Source organism: Chiloscyllium plagiosum, unplaced genomic scaffold, assembly GCF_037043375.1.
Source record: "Chiloscyllium plagiosum isolate Xiang-an unplaced genomic scaffold, Cpla_swu_hap1 HiC_scaffold_2, whole genome shotgun sequence".
Taxonomy (NCBI): Eukaryota; Metazoa; Chordata; class Chondrichthyes; order Orectolobiformes; family Hemiscylliidae; genus Chiloscyllium; species Chiloscyllium plagiosum.
In genome coordinates, this window is record NW_028270140.1 from 56,307,001 (window position 1) to 56,324,788 (window position 17,788).

The 17,788-nt window shown below is 41.8% G+C and overlaps 1 protein-coding gene across 3 annotated transcripts in view; it reads right to left on the reverse strand.

Moving 5' to 3' along the window:
• The window catches only part of zdhhc21 (zDHHC palmitoyltransferase 21), a 146,732-nt gene that overhangs the window by 13,867 nt on the left and 115,077 nt on the right, over nucleotides 1-17,788 (reverse strand). For 2 of the 3 annotated variants that reach the window (XM_043714352.2, XM_087996890.1), the window contains exons 5-6: nucleotides 6,505-6,643; nucleotides 820-936 (exon numbers count right to left, since the gene is read on the reverse strand). In XM_043714352.2, coding sequence (XP_043570287.1) covers nucleotides 820-936; nucleotides 6,505-6,643 — 256 coding nt within the window. The remainder of the gene's footprint in view (nucleotides 1-819; nucleotides 937-6,504; nucleotides 6,644-17,788) is intronic. The other variant, XM_087996891.1, reaches the window with a different exon arrangement.

Consider the following 17,788-nt stretch of genomic DNA (forward strand, 5'->3'; position numbering starts at 1 on the left):
TCAGTGACATTAGATCAGTAAAGGATCTTCAAATCAACACATTATTTATTATAGACAGTACAGAATCACCACACTGTGGAAGCAGACCATTCAACCCATTGAGTCCATACGATCCCTTTGAAGAGCACCCCAACCAGACCACTCCCTTCCCTATCCCTCTAACTCTGCATTTTCCATGGCTAATCCACCTAAGCTGCACATCTTTAGACGGAAGGAGGAAACCAGCACACCCAGCGGAAACCCACACAAACATGGGGATAATGTGCAAACACCACATCGACAGTTGGCCAAGCATGGAATCAAACTCAGGTACCTTGAGCTGTGAGGCAGCAGTGTCACCCAGAAGCACAGAGTAATGGATACATTTAAAAACAAATAGGAGGTTGTCTTCTGATGAAATATTGTCGTCTGAAACTGTGGGCATAAAATTACAAGGGGTTGTTGAGAGGGTCAGTGGAAAGAGAGGGTAGAAATAGCTCTGCCCTCTCTGGAAGATGGACAGCTGGTGGTTCGATGACAGGTCTGGGACAGGCCGATCCTGCGGCTGTCATGCACTGAGGTGAGCTATGTTGGTACAAATGGGACTTGTGTCCCTTGATTAGATCAAGCCCCATCCTCTGGATCTCCTAGCCAATCTGAAAGGCCACCCCACAGCAATGTATTTGACTCTTAATTGGCCTCTAAAATGGCCTAAAGAACTAATCAGTTCAAGGGCACTTAGGGCTAGGCAATGAATGCTGGAAAGGCCAGCGATATCCATATCCCTTGATGGAATAAAGAAAAATAACTCTATGTGAAGACCATAGGAACCATACTTACAGCTATAACATTTGACAGCTGACCATAAAAGAGACCAAACATCCCTCCAAACATCACTATGCCCATCAAGGTAGATATCCGCAGCATGGCCAACTCATGTCGGAACACAAAGAGCTCCTTTCAAGAAGGAAGAAAGTCATCACAGTTTAACTGTCAGCACTAAAAACATGAAATCATTCTTACAAAATTATTCAACAGGGGCTATGGTTTCATTTGATTATAGCATCGAATTGGGTTTGAAAAGCACAAAATTTGTCCAACATATGTTTGAAACCTTGTTTTATTTGAATATAAACAGATCATCAAAATCCCTTTGGTGACTAAAATTATAGAGTCATAGAGATGTATAGCATGGAAACAGACTCTTTGGTCCAATCAATCCATGTTAACCAGTTTGTAAACAAACCACATGATTTCTCAACTCATATTAATGTACAGATTCCTTTTGCACTCAATGAAAATATATAATCTATTAGTTCAAAGTTCTGCTTTGTGTTCTGCAATCTACGAACCTTTGAAAGTTTTGCAATTATTTTCTGATCGTGTTTTCTGTTTTAAAAATACTTGTTTATGTGATCATGACATTTACTATGAAGGGTTAATGCACTAAACATAACAATACATTTCTGAACGTGAATTTGTTGGCAATGGTCATTGCCTGGCACTTGTGTGTTATTTGCTACTTTTCAGTCAATCCTGATTATTGACCCATTTGGACATTAACTGCTTCAATATCTGAAGAGTTGCTAATGGTGATAACATCATGCAACTGTCAATAAACTTTCCCACCTAATGGAAAGAAGGATGAAGAAGCTGAAGATGACCTGAAGAACTCTTGTGAAGATGAATTACTCACTAGAATTATAACCACACAGTTTTAAACCAAAATAATTCTTCCTTCTTCCCCAATCTCCTTTATTTTTCTTACTCTTCCTCCCTACCTGACAGATATAAGTTTATAACACTTCAACAAATTGTGTACATTGTTGTCCCTGTCAATTTACTTCCACAAATCAAAAGTAAACTTTTGAACTTCAGATTTCTATTTTTCATGGTTTCCCTTTCAACATTTTTTATCTTATCCTGTATCTAACCCAACAATTGTGTTGCATCTTTAACATAGCAAAGCTTTCCAAAATGCTTCACAGGTGCTTCTTATATAACATAGGGCACTGAGCAATTAAAATTATGTTTGGATCAGTATGCAAAGGCTTTGGCAAAAAGGGTCAGGTTTAAGGATGGCCTTAAAGGACATTAGAGAGAGGTGAGAGGTACAGAGATGTGGGTGAGATTGTTAAGGCACAGTGGTCAAAGGGAATTGATGAAACCAAGAGCCAGGATGGAGCAATTCGGAGATCTCCAATATCTGTTTAGCTGGACAGAGGTAACAAAGTGAACAGAAAGTGAAGCAAGGAGAAAGTGAGGACTGCAGATGCTGGAGATCAGAGCTGAAAATGTGTTGCTGGAAAAGCGCAGCAGGTCAGGCCGCATCCAAGGAGCAGGAGAATTGACGTTTCGGGCATGAGCCCTTCTTCAGGCTCATGCCCGAACCGTCGATTCTCCTGCTCCTTAGATGCTGCCTGACCTGCTGCGCTTTTCCAGCAACACATTTTCAGAAAGTGAAGCAATGCAAGTATTTAGTCACAAGAGCGAGAATTTAAAATCTGCTTGCAATTGGGAACCAACTGATGTCAATGAGAACAGTGAAATAATTAAACAAGACTTGGTGAGATAGTAACAGAATGGAATGAGCCCAGGTTGACACAAGGTGGTAAAATGGGAGTGGGCTGGACAGAATTAGATTATTTAGGTTTGGAAGTAACATTATAAACAACAGTTTCAGCAGTGGGTTGGCTCAATTGCACAGCCAGATGGTTGTTAGTGACTTTATTTTTAATAATTTCTGTGGACTTGAACTTGAAGGTTGTGGAAAACTTTTTTAAAAAAAGGTATTTCTTGAAAGACATGTGTCCTGTAACAATGTTTTGTTTACTGCAGACCACCTGCCTGGGTTTACAACAGTCAGGTTGCTGTTTCTGCTTCTGGGAAGGAAAAGAGCTTCTCAGCCCAGCTCTCTTGTTTCTGAACAAAACTTCCGCAGAGGATTCAGTGTGGGAGCTGGAGTCAAGCCTGATCTCTGACTGTCCACTTCAACAGCATGTTGAGGAGTCCTGGATACTGTGTTTTCTGATGAAGCAGCAGATCTTGCACACATCTTTGTATGCCAGAACATCAGACTGTCAGCTATCTGAACACTCCATACTTTATCCTTTACTTTTTTCTCCAAGGGCTAAGACTTATTGGCCAAAAGTGTTGTTTTTTCCAAAGTGAATCTCTATCGAGAGAAATAGAAAATAAGTTGCTGGAAAAGCTTAGCAGGTCTGCCAGCATCTGTGGAGAGAAATCAGAGCTAATGTTTCAGGTCCAGAGACCCTTCCTCACTTCTGTTTTGTTTCTGATTTACAGCATCTGCAGTTCCTTCGCTCTCTATAGACAAAATTAATTTTGTTTTTCCCTTTACCTGATGTGTGTTGGCACTTGTTTGTGCATGTGTTTGGTTAATAGAGGGATAAACATTTATATTTGCATATTATAAACTGTGTTAATTAATTTTGCATCACAGTTGAAAACACTATTTGTTATAAATCAATAATTCAATTGATTTAAAGAAACCTGTTGATAGATCATTTTATTCTAAGTGTATTGTACAGAAAACACATATTATCATATTGGAAGTGGGTAAAACAATTAAATTGATGTTGAAACCATGGAATCATGGGACCAGAGAGAGGGAGAGTGTATTCTTCCCATCTTAGTTGGTAACAGGTAGAAGGAGGCACTTTTGGTGATATACTGGATACCATGTTGAAACCTTGGCTCAGGGGCAAATAAACTCTGAGTCTGTGAATAGTTAAGTTCAACCTCAATAGTTGAAAGTGAAGGAACTAGAATTGATAGTTAAAGAGTGGATAGGAACAATGTATTTGGTGTTTTCAATAACTATCCAGGGGAAATTTGTACTTGCCTGGCCATCTGATATTTAACTTGACAAATCAGAGGACGGGGACAGATCAAGATTAGTACTGATGAGGTGGAGATGAGAATCCACATCATCTAACTTCAGTTTGATGATGGTGCCAACGGTAAATAATCAATTGAACAGTAGGTGGGCCAAAGATAGCACCTAGAGAGATCCCACAAGTGATGTGATGGATAGGTAAGAACAGAAACAGATGAAAGCCATTCTTAGCATTTGTTATTTGTCCATATGATCTAAATGTTATTGATGAGGCCAGAATTTATTGCCCATCCCTGATTGTCCTTATGAAGTTGCTGGTGAGCTGCCTTCTGGAATAACTAGAATACATGGACAGTGCTGTTGGGGAGGGAGGTCCAAGACTTTTACCCATTGACAATGAAAGAATGGCCAGTATAAATCCCTATCAGGATGAAGAATGTCATAGAGGAAAGGTGGTCTTGCTGTTTCCATGTATTTGCATCTGATGTTTAGCAAGATAGTAGAGGTCCTGGGTTTGGAAAATTAATTAGAATCATAGAATCCCTACAGTTTGGAAACAGGTCCTTTGGCCCAACAGGTCCACACCCACCCTCTGAAGAGTAAACCACCCAGACCCATTCCTCTCCCCTATTATCCAACATTTGCCCTGACTAATTCACCTAACCTACACATTCATGGCCAATTCATTTAGCCTGCACATCTTTGGATTGTGGGAGGAAACCAGAGCACCTGGAGGAAACCCACGCAGACACAGGGGGAATGTGTAAACTTCACACAGGCAGGTGCTCAAGGCTGGAATTGAACCTGGGTCTCTGACGCGGTGAGGCAGCAGTGCTAACCATCAAGCCACCCTCAGCTACTATCTCAGAAGCCTTGGTGAATTTTTGCAGGGCACCTTGTTAGTGGTACACAGCATTGATAATGTGTGAAGAGTGAACAATTAAACTATTGGATGAGGTGCCAATCAAGGTGTCTTGTTGTGTGGATGTTGACTTGTGCCTTGTAGATGGTAAAGGGTCTTTAGTGAGTCAGGAAGTGAGTCATTCACTGCGGAATTCCGAGCCTCTAACCAGCTCTTGTCATCACTGTATGCAGGTGACTAGTCCAGTTCAGTTTCTGGTCAATGTCAATTCCTGGATGTTGACAGTGGGGAAACTAATGATCATAGTGCCACAAAATTCCCGCCTCAAGCAACTGTCTGTGTGGAGTTTGCACATTCTCCCCTTGTCTGTGTGGGCTTCCTCCGGGTGCTCCGGTTTCCTTCCACAGTCCAAAAATGTGCAGGTTAGGTGAATTGGCCATGCTAAATTGTCCATAGTGTTAGGTGAAGGGGTAAATGTAGGGGAATGGGTCTGGGTGGGTTGCTCTTCGGAGCGTCGGTGTGGACTTGTTGGGCCGAAGCGCCTGTTTCCACACTGTAAGTAATCTAGTCTAATCTAAAAAATAACAAAGGACAATTGTTAGAATCTCCTTAGTCGATGACAGTCACCAGCTGGCACTTATCAGTTGAAACTTATCAGCACAAGCCTCTTTGTCCAGATATGGGCATGGATGTTGTATTGTCTGAAAAATTGAGAACTATAGAATGGTTACAACAGAGAACTGAACACTTATTTCTTTTTGTTTATGTTGGCTCTCCCAACTTTTTCCCATAATCTTGCAAACGTTTCCGATGTAGATTATTATTCAAATTTTTGAAAGCCTTGAATGACTCTGGTGCCATCATATTTTCAGGCAGTGCAGACTCCAACCCTAACCACACGATCGCTGGTGAACCAAGGGATCAATTCATTTCAGATTATGTGGGAATCTGGGAGCAAAACTAGTGCAGATAAGTTGACATTTCCCCAGTTTGCTATTCCAACAAATCTGAAACATTTTGACAAGGTCACCAAGTTGCAAGCTTCACAGTTGATTATCAGCCAACAATTCCCAATGCATGCATTCACAGAATCACAATAATGTGGAAGCAGACCATTTGGTCCATCAAGTCTACACCAACACTCCAAAGAGCATTCCACACAGACTCGTCCTATTCCTGTAATTCCCATGTCTAATCACAGAGTTTACCATCCCTGGACACTACATCATGGCCAATCCACCGAGCCTGCGCAAGACACCGGAACACCAGGAGGAAACCCACACGGACACAGGAAGAATGCGCAAACTCCACACAGACAGCCGTCCAAGAGTGGAATGGAGCCTGGGTCCCTGCTGATGTGAGGAAGGGCCACTGAGCCACTGTGCCGCCCATTCTAGAAATGGGTACAGAATGTATAACATTGTGTGTGCCTGCACTGTCTGTCAACTAACTGAGTATTTGTGAATTGTTGTAAGGCCATTTACTAAAGCCAGAGAAGTGACTGCAAGATGTGTCATTTAACAGGAAGGAAAAACAGAGAGAGAATCATCCCAGGCAGGCTTCCTGAGAATTGGTTCCCAGTCCACCCTCTTGGCCTCTGTTGGTATAGAAAATAATAGCTGTCTATAAAAACCACAAATAAGTTAAAGCATTTACAAAAGTGTCCAGCATGGAATTGATTTGTGGCCATGTGTCCTGTTCAAGCATGTAACTCACGGTATTGCCATAAGCGCTTTCGGGAGGAACACAACAGAATTGAAATTTAACATCAGCACAAGAGGAAATATTGAAGCAATTTTCTTACCTCTTTTACTTTTGTTAGAGGTTCAAGGTAGTAATATTGGCAGAAATTGAAGAGAAGTGTCAAAAAACTTAGCAATTCTGTGTAGAAACATAGCTGGAGGAAGAGCCAGTGATTGTCCTCTCCAACACAATTGTTTATCCTGTGAAGAAATGGTTTTGTATATATGTTTGAGGTAGAGAGGTGGTAGCTAAACAATGTAGTTTTTTTACATTTATGAGTAAGTCCAGTAAACTTAAAAAGGTTAATTTGAACCAAACATCATTAGGCAATATGATAGAGTTTCCAGACAATGCTTTCCTCAAATTAAGCTACAATTTCTTACAATTAATGCTTTTTAACTAGTCACCACATGTATTTGTTGATCCATAACCTTCACGTATAAAGGCAATAAGAAAATACAAAGCAAATAATGGCAGACTGCAACGTGCTTAAATGTAAGGTTATTCATGGGATCGGTATAAAAGCTTATCTCTTATTTCAAAGATGGTTTGAAGCAGCAGCATCAACAATTCTGCAACAAAACAGGTTTTGCTGGAAAAGCTCAGCAGGTCTGGCAGCATTTGTGAAGAGAAGTCAGAGTTAATATTTTGGGTCCAGTGATCCTTTCCCAGCATTGGGAACGCTTTCTTAATAAATCTGCATTCATTCTGGACATGTGTTGGCCAGATTTCAGGTGATGTCTTCATCCTTCAAGCATCATTCAAAGTTCCATTCTAATCCTGGAATATTCAATCTTTGTTGCCACCATAATGCAACATATTTGGAGTGCTTTAAGCTTAGGAGATATTGGACACAATTTTCCAGGCCCGCCTGGAGCTTTTAAGGGAGTACTGCATTGCTGAGGAGTCAAAGATTCTCTTTACCAACTGGGGTTTCAGGTTTTGCTGCTAAGTACTTGCAACCTTTCAGACAGTTCGGGATTTCCATCAATCATCATGGGAATTTGCTTTGCATTCTTTAGCTTGTTATTAATACTCATTAAACCCTGGCCATTAAAGTTACACTCACAGGTGCAATCTCATTAGCCAAAATAGACAGCATGTGGGTTCACACACCCAAGTATATACAAGGTATTCCTTGTGCGGGTAAGGTAGATTAAAGTTCTTTACTGCTTGACTGTTTCTTTACCGAGTTTTAGATTAGATTAGATTAGATACTTACAGTGTGGGAACAGGCCCTTCGGCCCAACAAGTCCACACCAACCCGCCGAAGCGCGACCCACCCTGACCCAGTCCCTTAAATTTACCCCTTCATCTTACACTACAGCTAATTTAGCATGGCCAATTCACCTAACCTGCACATGTTTGGACTGTGGGAGGAAACCAGAGCACTTGTTTCTTTGCCCAAATACTTACAGTGTAAAGGGTAAAGCTTCTTCGTGTTTTTCAGCTCACACGAAGTCTTGGTCATTTACTGTCTGGGTTATAAACCGTGGGAGCATTATCCAGGGAGCATCTCACTGCAAAAGCCTTGTAGCTAGCTAAGGGAGAAACAACCCAGGCCACTGGCACTCGGAAGACTGAGGGGGACTAAGCACCTGCTTAACATCAGGTAGGAAAGGACCCTGGATTTTCATCTATTTTGAGCCTTGGCTGCACTTTTCCTACCTCTTGGTCAATACTGGGATGTAAGAACTCCCCCAGAGCCAAACCTTATAACATTTTCCATCTTTATTATTCATCATATTTCCTCAGTCACTCCCTCAAATTATTATATTAAATTTACTGGAGAGTCAAACCTCATAATTCCCCACATCAACTCCTTATAATAATTCATCCAACTACATGTCAGACATGCTCCAATGGTAACAAGAATGAAATATGCAGTGGGCAATCATATCTGCTTTCAAAGAAAGTGTCAAAACAGTGAGAAATACATATACAGCAAAGAAAATGTGGAATGGAAAAAGAAAGAAATTCATCCTGTGAAGGTACGACACACACAGGTAGCACATATTCAAAGTCTAGCTCGAATGTAAGATACAGAGATCAAAAACAAAAACAGAAATTGCTGGAAAAGCTCAGCAGGTCTGGCAGCACCTGTGGAGAGAAATCAGAGTTAACGTTTTGGGTCCAGTAACCCTTCCTGAGAACTGCCTCAGAACTACAGGCATGTTAAGAATTAGCAACAAAACAATGAACAGGACTGTGGAATATCAAATACAAATCTTTTTTGAGGGTCTGTGATATCTGTGAAGTTTTTAAAACGTTATTTATAAGGTGTAGTTCGGTCAAATTAAAGAAAAGTAATTGTTAATTTTTCAAAAATTGAAATCACTGGATGAAATTGATTTAAATGAATACTTTGCTTGGTGTTTTTAGTTGACTCACAGCTTTCTAGGGATCAGTAATTTTAAGTTAATTATTCCAACTGAAGAAAGAAGTGACTTTTTTTCCTGTTTGAACAGATTTAATATGACAATGCTGTATTCATTCAGGTCATTAGTATCATTTTGTGCAGACAGAAGGAAAACTGTGACTATTGTAAGTATAACAAAAGTGGAAAATGCTGGAAACTGTCTTTACAAAGAGAAACAGATAATTAGGTACTGACAGGGATGCTATATTTGAAGCATTGAATCCTAGTTTTTATATTTTCAGACACTGACAGTCTACCTGCTTGAGCTATCAATTCCTGTCTTTGTGACACTAAAAATATTCAGAGTGGTTAAGTTTTCAATTAATGTCAACATGTATGTTGCTTTTGATCACTAGGGGGTAGAAGCGTTTTACTAATCTGCTCTTTCACCATGAGAACCTCTCACTAAAGTTTTGTCTGCTGCTAAAGGTTTCACTGTCGTTTCTTCAAAGTCTTAGAATGACAACAGTACAGAAGAATTTCATTCTGCCCTTTAATTTGATGCCAGGTCTCTGTGTAGAGCAATCCGGACTGTTCCACTGCTCCACTCTTAGCCCTGGGAATCTATTGCTTTTCATGTGCTCATCTGTTCAAAATAATTCATCATTTCCACACTGATGACCTCCTGTGGGCAATGTGTTCCAAGTCATTATTTGTTGCTGCAGGGAAACATCCCTACAGCCCCTCAAATCTCTTGTCTAAAGTCTTCAAACTGTTTTTTTTATAAAGACAGAAATTTGTGGAGAAACTCAGTTGGTCTCGCAACATCTGTGGACAGAAAGCAGAATTAACACTCAGTCCAGTGATTCTTCTTCAGAACTGAAGTTTTTCCAACAAATTCTGGGTTTGCTTCAGATTTTCAGCATCTGCAATTTTTTGTTTTACTATAGCAATGTTTTTATCTACTTTATCAATGCCTGTCATACTCTTGTACATCTTGATCAGATTTTTCTTCAATTTAGTTCACTCAAAGGATACCAACTCCCGCTTCTTCTGCTGAACCTTGTAGCTCAAGTCCCTCATCGATGGTATCAATCGAGTAAATCTACTTTGCCTCCTTGCAATCATCCTCACAACCCTTCTGAAAGTGACACTAAAGTCGGTGGAGTGGTGGACAGTTTGGAAGAATGTTACAGGTTGCAGGAGGACTTGGATAAACTGCAGAATTGGGCTGAGAGGTGGCAAATGGAGTTTCATGCAGCTAAATGTGATGTGATGCACTTTGGGAAGAATAACAGGAAGGCAGAGTACTGGGTCAATGGAAAGATTCTTGGTAGTGTGGATGTGCAGAGGGATCTTGAAGTCCATGTATATAGATCCCTGAAAGTTGCCATCCAGGTGGATAGTGCTGTTAAGAAGGCATATGGTGTGTTAGGTTTCATTCGTAGAGGGATTGAGTTCCGGAGCTGCAATATCATGCTGCAACTATACAAAATGCTGGTGCGGCCACACTTGGAATATTGTGTACAGTTCTGGTCCCCATATTTTGGGAAGGATGTGGAAACATTGGAAAAGGTACAGAGGAGATTTACCAGGATGTTGCCTGGTCTGGAGGGAAGGTCTTATGAGGAAAGGCTGAGAGACTTGGGTATGTTCTCATTGGAAAGAAGCAAGCTAAGGGGGGATTTGATAGAGACATACAAGATAATTAGAGGATTAGATATGGTAGACAATGAAAGTCTTTTTCCTAGGATGATGATGGCAGAGTGTACGAGGAGGCATAACTACAAATTGAGGGGTGATAGATTTAAGACAGATGTCAGAGGCAGGTTCCTTATGCAAAAAGTGGTAAGGGCATGGAATGTCCTACCTGCTAATGTAGTCAACTCAGCCACATTAGGGAGACTTTGGGATAGTGCAGTTGTCATCCTGCAACCTGTAACGTTCTTCCTAACTGTCCACTACTCCACCGACTTTAGTGTAACTTTCAGAAGGTTATGAGGATAAATGCAAGGAGGCAAAGGAGATTTACTCAAGCTGAGAATAGTTCACAGGTTGGCGTAACATTGAGGGCTGAAGGGCCTGTTCTGCACTGTATTGTTCTATATTTAATGTTCTAAGTGTGGTAACCAAAATTAGATTATGTAATTCTCTGAATTTGACTATGCCTGAGAATTTTAAACATTCACCATAATGTCTGATAATCAACAGAAATAGAAGCTTGAATAAGGCATTCAGTCTATTAGAGCTGAAAATATGTTGCTGGAAAAGCGCAGCAGGTCAGGCAGCATCCAAGGAACAGGAGAATCGACGTTTCGGGCATAAGCCCAGACCAGCTGTGCTATTCAACAAACCACAGTTGTGGCCTTAGCCCCACTTTCCTGCCTGACATTATAACCTCTAACTCCCTTGCTGTCAAAACTCAACCTTGACCTTATTCAGTGACCCAGCCTCTACTGTCGATGAAGGAACAGAATTCCAATGACTAACAATCATCTGAGAGAAAAAAAAAACTCATCTTCATCTCAGGTGAGGAACTCTTAATTTTTAAACAGTGCCTGATAGTTCTAGATCCCCCATATGAAGAAGCATCCTCCCAACATCCAGCTATCAAGACCTCTCAGCAGTTCATGCTTCAATAACATTTCTCCAAAATTCCATTGAGTATAGGGCTAAACTGCTCAACTTTTCCTTAAGATTTTTATCCCACGGAGAAGCCAAGATTAATTTCTCTAAAATGAATCCAATGAAAGTATAATCCTCCTTGTGTAGGGAGACCAACATTTTACACACTACTCCATGTAGGATCACACCAATATTCTGTGCAGTTGTCACAAGATTTTCCAACTTTTATATTCTAACCCCTTTGAAATAAAGGCTGATGTTCCATTTGCCTTCCAAATTACTTGTTCTGTCAGCAACAAACATTCTGTATTTGAATTCATGTAAGGTGGAAACTTGCTGTCCTATGTCCTAGAAATGACCAAATCTTAGTAGGTGTGATAACACCCAGATTCCTGGGTATTGTTGGATTCTGCAGATATGTAAATAATGCTCTGCTTTCTTACTCTGCCTACCAAAGTGGATAATTTCATATCTACACTATATTCCATCTGCCAAATTTTAACCCAATCACTTAACCAGAATGCCTGATTTGATTACTCAATTCTGGGTGACAGCTGGAGTCTGGCATTCTCACAACTATAAAGAAAGTATTACAAAAGCTAAAATTTCACTGAGGAGACCGAGTCCATCGACTGAGTCCTGGATATTCTCACCAGGAGTACTGAACCTGATGCAACCAAATAATAAGCAGTGACTACTTTTGAAAGCTTTTAAGAAGCAAGGACAAGAAATCACGGATCAGCAACTGTCCAAAACTTAATCATCTGTTGTATCCTGCTTTATTTGGAATAGAACCTTCTTGGTACAGAGCGATCTTAACAGTCACCTACCTGTCCACCTGAACCCTACCAGATTCTCCCAGACGATGAACAACTATATCTTCAGCTAGAAAGACAAACAAACAAACAAGCAACCATCTTACCTGTTAACCAATTTTCTCAGTTTATTTTAGCCAACTCTGTCTTTATGTCCTTTTGATTGTTTTTATTTAAGTTTCACAAGACTAACTGCACTTCCTTACACCCTGCCTCCTATAAGGAAATCCATTCTATTCTCCCCGTTTCTCTCTCTACGTCGCATCTATTCTGATGACGTCACATTTCATATTCATGCCTCTGACATGACCTCCTTTTTCCTTAACCAAGGATTCCCCCATGCTATGATTGAGGACCCTCAACAATGCGCAAGACAATTCCTGCACCTCTCATCCCTTTCCCCTCCTTCCCAGAACAACAATAAAGTTCCACTTGTCCTTACCATCCACTGCACGAGTCTCTGCATTCAAGGGATTATCCTCTGCCATTTCTGCCACCTCCAGCAGGATACCATCACCAAATATGCCTTCCACTTTCTTGTACTGTCAGCATTCCATAGACACCATTCCTTCCATGATACCCTGGGCTACTCCTCCAACACTCCGAACAAAAAAGCAAGCAACCATCTTACCTGTTAACCTATTTTCCCAGTTTACTTTAGCCAACTTGGTTTTTATGTCCTTGTAATTAAGTTTAATATGATGGATGGAATTTTGCACTGCTTTGAATGGCATTGACTATGGTAAGTAATGTGGGAAAATACGCAAAAATGAAAAGTTCAGAACCTCAACATCAAGAAAACAATTCCAATTTTCCCCTTAAGGGTTAAATGATGAATTCAGGATCTCACTAATAAGACTAACATTTTCTCATTCTCCTATGTCTTCTTTCATTGAAATTGTAGTAGGTGTAAAACTTGCCCATTCACCTTCTCCATTCAGACTATCCAAAGCCCCAAACACTCATTCCAGGTGAAACAACATCTGTTTTGAAACAAAAATAGAAATTACTGGAAAGCTCAGCAGGTCTGGCAGCATCTATGGAGAAGAATCAGAGTTAACGTTTCGGGTCGAGTTACCCTTCCCCAGAACTGATGTTCATTTCATGACTCTTCCTCTTTATTTTGACGCTTAGCATTAACTCACTTTGCACTGATGTGTAGGCTTCCACACTCATGCTTTCATTGTTCTGAGGAAGGGTAACTTGACCTGAAACGTTAACTCTGTCTTCTCTCTACAGATTCTGTCAGACCTGCTGAGCTTTTCAGGCAATTTCTATTTTTGTTTCTGATTTACAGCATCTGCAGTTCTTTCAGTTTTTATTCAACATTTCTTTTGTACGTCTTACATTGGTGAGATGAAATACAGACTGGATGACTGTTCTGCAGAACACCTCTGCCCTGTCCATAAGAATGATTCTGACCTTCTAACTCCTTGCCAGTTCAATACATCATCTTGCTCTCATGTCAACATTTGAAGAATTGATACTGAGTCAGCATGGGTGGAGGTTAGGAACAGCAAGGGAACAGTCACCACATTGAGGTTTTTCTACAGACCACCTAATAGCAGTAGAGAGATTGAAGAACTCATAGGCGGGCAGATTCTGGAAAAATGCAGAAGTAGAAGGATTGTTGTTATGGGTGATTTCAATTTTCCCAATATTGACTGGAACCTCCTAAGTACAGATGGTTTGGATGGAGCCGTTTTTATCAGGTGTGTTCAGGAGAGTTTCCTTAGACCGACGAGGGGAGAGGCCATTTTGGATTTGGTGCTCGGCAACAAGCCAGGACAGGTGTCAGGTCTCACAGTGGGAGAGCATTTTGGTGACAGTGATCACAACTGCCTCACATTTAGCACAGTCTTGGAGAGTGGACGGAGCAGTTACCAAAGGTAGATATTTAATTGGGGAAAAGGAAATTATAACGACAGGAGTTGGGAAGTTGGGAGTTGGGAAGTACAGATTGGGAGCAACTGTTCCACAGAAAGGGCACAGCAGATATGTGGAGACTATTTAAGGAGCAGTTGTTGCGAGTGATGCACAAATTTGTTCCTCTGAGACAGGTAAGAAGGGGTAAGATTAAGGAACCTTGGATGACAAGAACAGAGGGACGTCTCAGCAAAAGGAAGGAGGCAGCTTACGCAAGGTGGTGGAAGCAAGGATCTAGCATAGCTTTAGAAGATTACAGGCTTGCTACAAAGGAGCTCAGAAATGGACTGAGGAGAGCCAGGAGGGGGCATGAAAAAGAATGGCAAGAAGGATTAGGGGGAACCCAAAGGCATTTTACTCAAACGTGAGGAATAAGGTAGGGAGAAGGTAGGGCCGATTAGGGATAGTGGAAGGAACTTGTGCGTGGAGTCTGAGCAGATAGGGAAAGCCCTAAATGAGTTTTTTGCTTTGGTTTTCACCAAGGAAAGGGAACTTGTTGTCAATGAAAACTTTGAGGAGCTGGAATACAGTCTTGACCAGATCAAGATTGAGAAATTGATCTGCTGGAAATTTTGGAAAGCATTAAGTCCCCAGGGCCAGACTAGATTTATCCTAGGCTGCTCCGGGCAACGAGAAAGGAGGTTGCTAAGCCGCTGGCGAGAATATTTGCCTCCTCACTCTCCATGGGGGTCGTACCGGAGGATTGGAAGGAGGCGAATGTTGTTCCTCTTTTCAAGAAGGGTAATAGGGAAATCCTGGCAATTACAGACCAGTCAGTCTTACGTCTGTGGTCAGCAAAGTTTTGGAAAGAATTCTGAGGGATAGGATTTATGACTATTTGGCAAAGCATAGTGTAATTAAAGGCAGTCAGCATGGCTTTGTGAGGGGCAGGTCATGCCTCACAAACCTTATTGAGTTCTTTGAGGAGGTGACAAGGTCGATGAAGGTCGATCAGTGGATGTGGTGTATATGGACTTCAGCAAGGCATTTGATAAGGTTCCCCATGGTAGGCTCATTCATAAAGTCAGGAAGTATGGGATACATGGATATTTGGCAGTCTGGGTTCAGAATTGGCTGGCTGACAGAAGGCAGAGAGTGGTTGTAGATGGAAAGTCTTCTGCCTGGAGGTCAGTGTTGAGTGAGGTCCCGCAGGGCTCTGTACTTGGGCCTCTGCTCTTTGTAGTATTTATAAATGATGTGGATGAGGAGATTGAGGGGTGGATTAGTAAATCTACAGATGACACAAAGGTTGGAGGTGTTGTCGATAGTATAGAGGGCTACTGCATGACATAGACAGGATGCAGAGCTGGGCTGAGAAATGGCAGATGGAATTCAACCTGGATAAATGTGAAGAGATGCATTTTGGAAGGTCAAACTCGAATGTTGAATATAGGATTAAAGACAGGATTCTTGGCAGTGTGGAGGAACAGAGGGATCTGGGTGTGCAAGTACATAGATCCCTCAAAGTTGCCACCCAAGTGGGTAGGGTTGTTAAGAAAGCTTATGGTGTTTTGACTTTAATTAACAGGGGGTTCGAATTTAAGAGCTGCGAGGTTTTGCTACAGATCTACAAGTCCCTGGTGAGACTACACTTGGAATATTGTGTCCAGTTCTGGTCACCCAACTATAGGAAAGATACCAATAGTGGGGCGACCAGAACCATACCTATGGAGAGGGTGCAAAGAAGGTTTACCAGGATGCTGCCTGGACTGGAGGGCTTGCCTTATGAAAAAGGGTTTAATATGCTTGGACATTTCTCTCTGGAGAGAAGGAGGAAGAGAGTAGACCTGATCAAGGTATACAAGATAATGAGTGGAATAGATAGAGTCAATAGCCAGAGACTTTTCCCCAGGGCAGGATTGACTGGTACGAGGAATCATAGTTTGAGGATATTAGGAGGAAGGTATAAAGGAGATGTCAGAGGTAGGTTCTTTATGCAGAGAGTTGTGAATGCATGAAATGCGTTGCCAGCTGTGGTGGTGGAAGCAGAGTCATTGGGGACATTTAAGTGACTGCTGGACATGCATATGCATAGCAGTGAGTTGAGGGATGTGTAGGTTAAGTTACTATATTTCACATTAGGATTAACTTCGACACAACATCATAGGCCAAAGGGCTGTTCTCTGCTATACTTTTCTATGTTCTAGGTCATCCTGTTACAACGCGTGTTACATCCTTTGTGTCATCTGTAAATTTACTAATCCACCCCTCAATCTCCTCATCCACATCATTTATAAATACAACGCGTTGTGGGCGGCACGGTGGCACAGTGGTTAGCACTGCTGCCTCACAGCGCCAGAGACCCGGGTTCAATTCCCGCCTCAGGCGACTGACTGTGTGGAGTTTGCACGTTCTCCCCGTGTCTGCGTGGGTTTCCTCCGGGTGCTCCGGTTTCCTCCCACAGTCCAAAGATGTGCAGGTTAGGTGAATTGGCCATGCTAAATTGTCCGTAGTGTTAGGTAAAGGGTAAATGTAGGGGTATGGGTGGGTTGTGGGTCGGTGTGGACTTGTTGGGCCGAAGGGCCTGTTTCCACACTGTAATCTAATCTAATCTAATCTATGCGAATTTGCTGGTGACACTGTTTCTACAGCACAAACGTTTTAAACGTGTGCTGGCTGTAATGCGATTACAGCGCCAACACTTCAAGCACTGTTTCTAAAGTGTATTTTTTCTGTAATGCGTGGTTGCACAAGAACACAGCCATCACGTCATACAAAAATTGACTGCATTTGTGTCTCATTGTTATCTGCGTATGTTTCATTTCTACGCAGTTCCAAAACCCTTCCTCCTTCCCTGAGAAACTAGGGGGTGTCAATTCTCAACATGAAGTCAGAGCAGTGATCAAATTCCTCCAGGTCCTCAGGAAGCTCTGTCTTCACCACAACCTCCCCAGATGGTGCCTGGATACTGTCCTCCTCCATCCTTCAACCACGTGAATGGGCGTCAACACTCACCAGCCTGACCACATCATCATGCTTTCCCTTGGACCAAATTTTTACCATATTGAACCTTCCAGACTTCAGTCTGGAGTGAAGAGATTCTTATGACTGGTGGTCTTCTGCCAGGACACTTTGTGTGCCATGACACATGTTCATTCCTTGTCTGTAAGCTGTATCTAATGCCACTTAACTTCAATTCTTAGCACTAACTCACTTTGCACTGATTTGAAGGCTGCCATGCTTAATTGTTTTTTGTAGCACAAGGGAGAGTTGTCATAAAGTACTGAGCATTCAGGGCATGGATATTTTACTGTACCTCACTGTGCCACATTGATCTCACAGCAGGAGCTAGCAGCACACACATAAACACTGCATGTGATTCAACCAAATGGCCATGTCTGATATCTAAAGTGGACCAGTCCTTAGTGTGATTAACATGGAATACAATCAAAAAGAAAGTGCCCCCCAATGAGTCAAGGGACCTATCTTATGGGCGGCACAGTGGCACAGTGGGGGCGGCACGGTGGCACAGTGGTTAGCACTGCTGCCTCACAGCGCCAGAGACCCGGGTTCAACTCCCGCCTCAGGCAACTGACTTTGTGGAGTTTGCACATTCTCCCTGTGTCTGCATGGGTTTCCTCCGGGTGCTCCGGTTTCCTCCAACAGTCCAAAGATGTGCA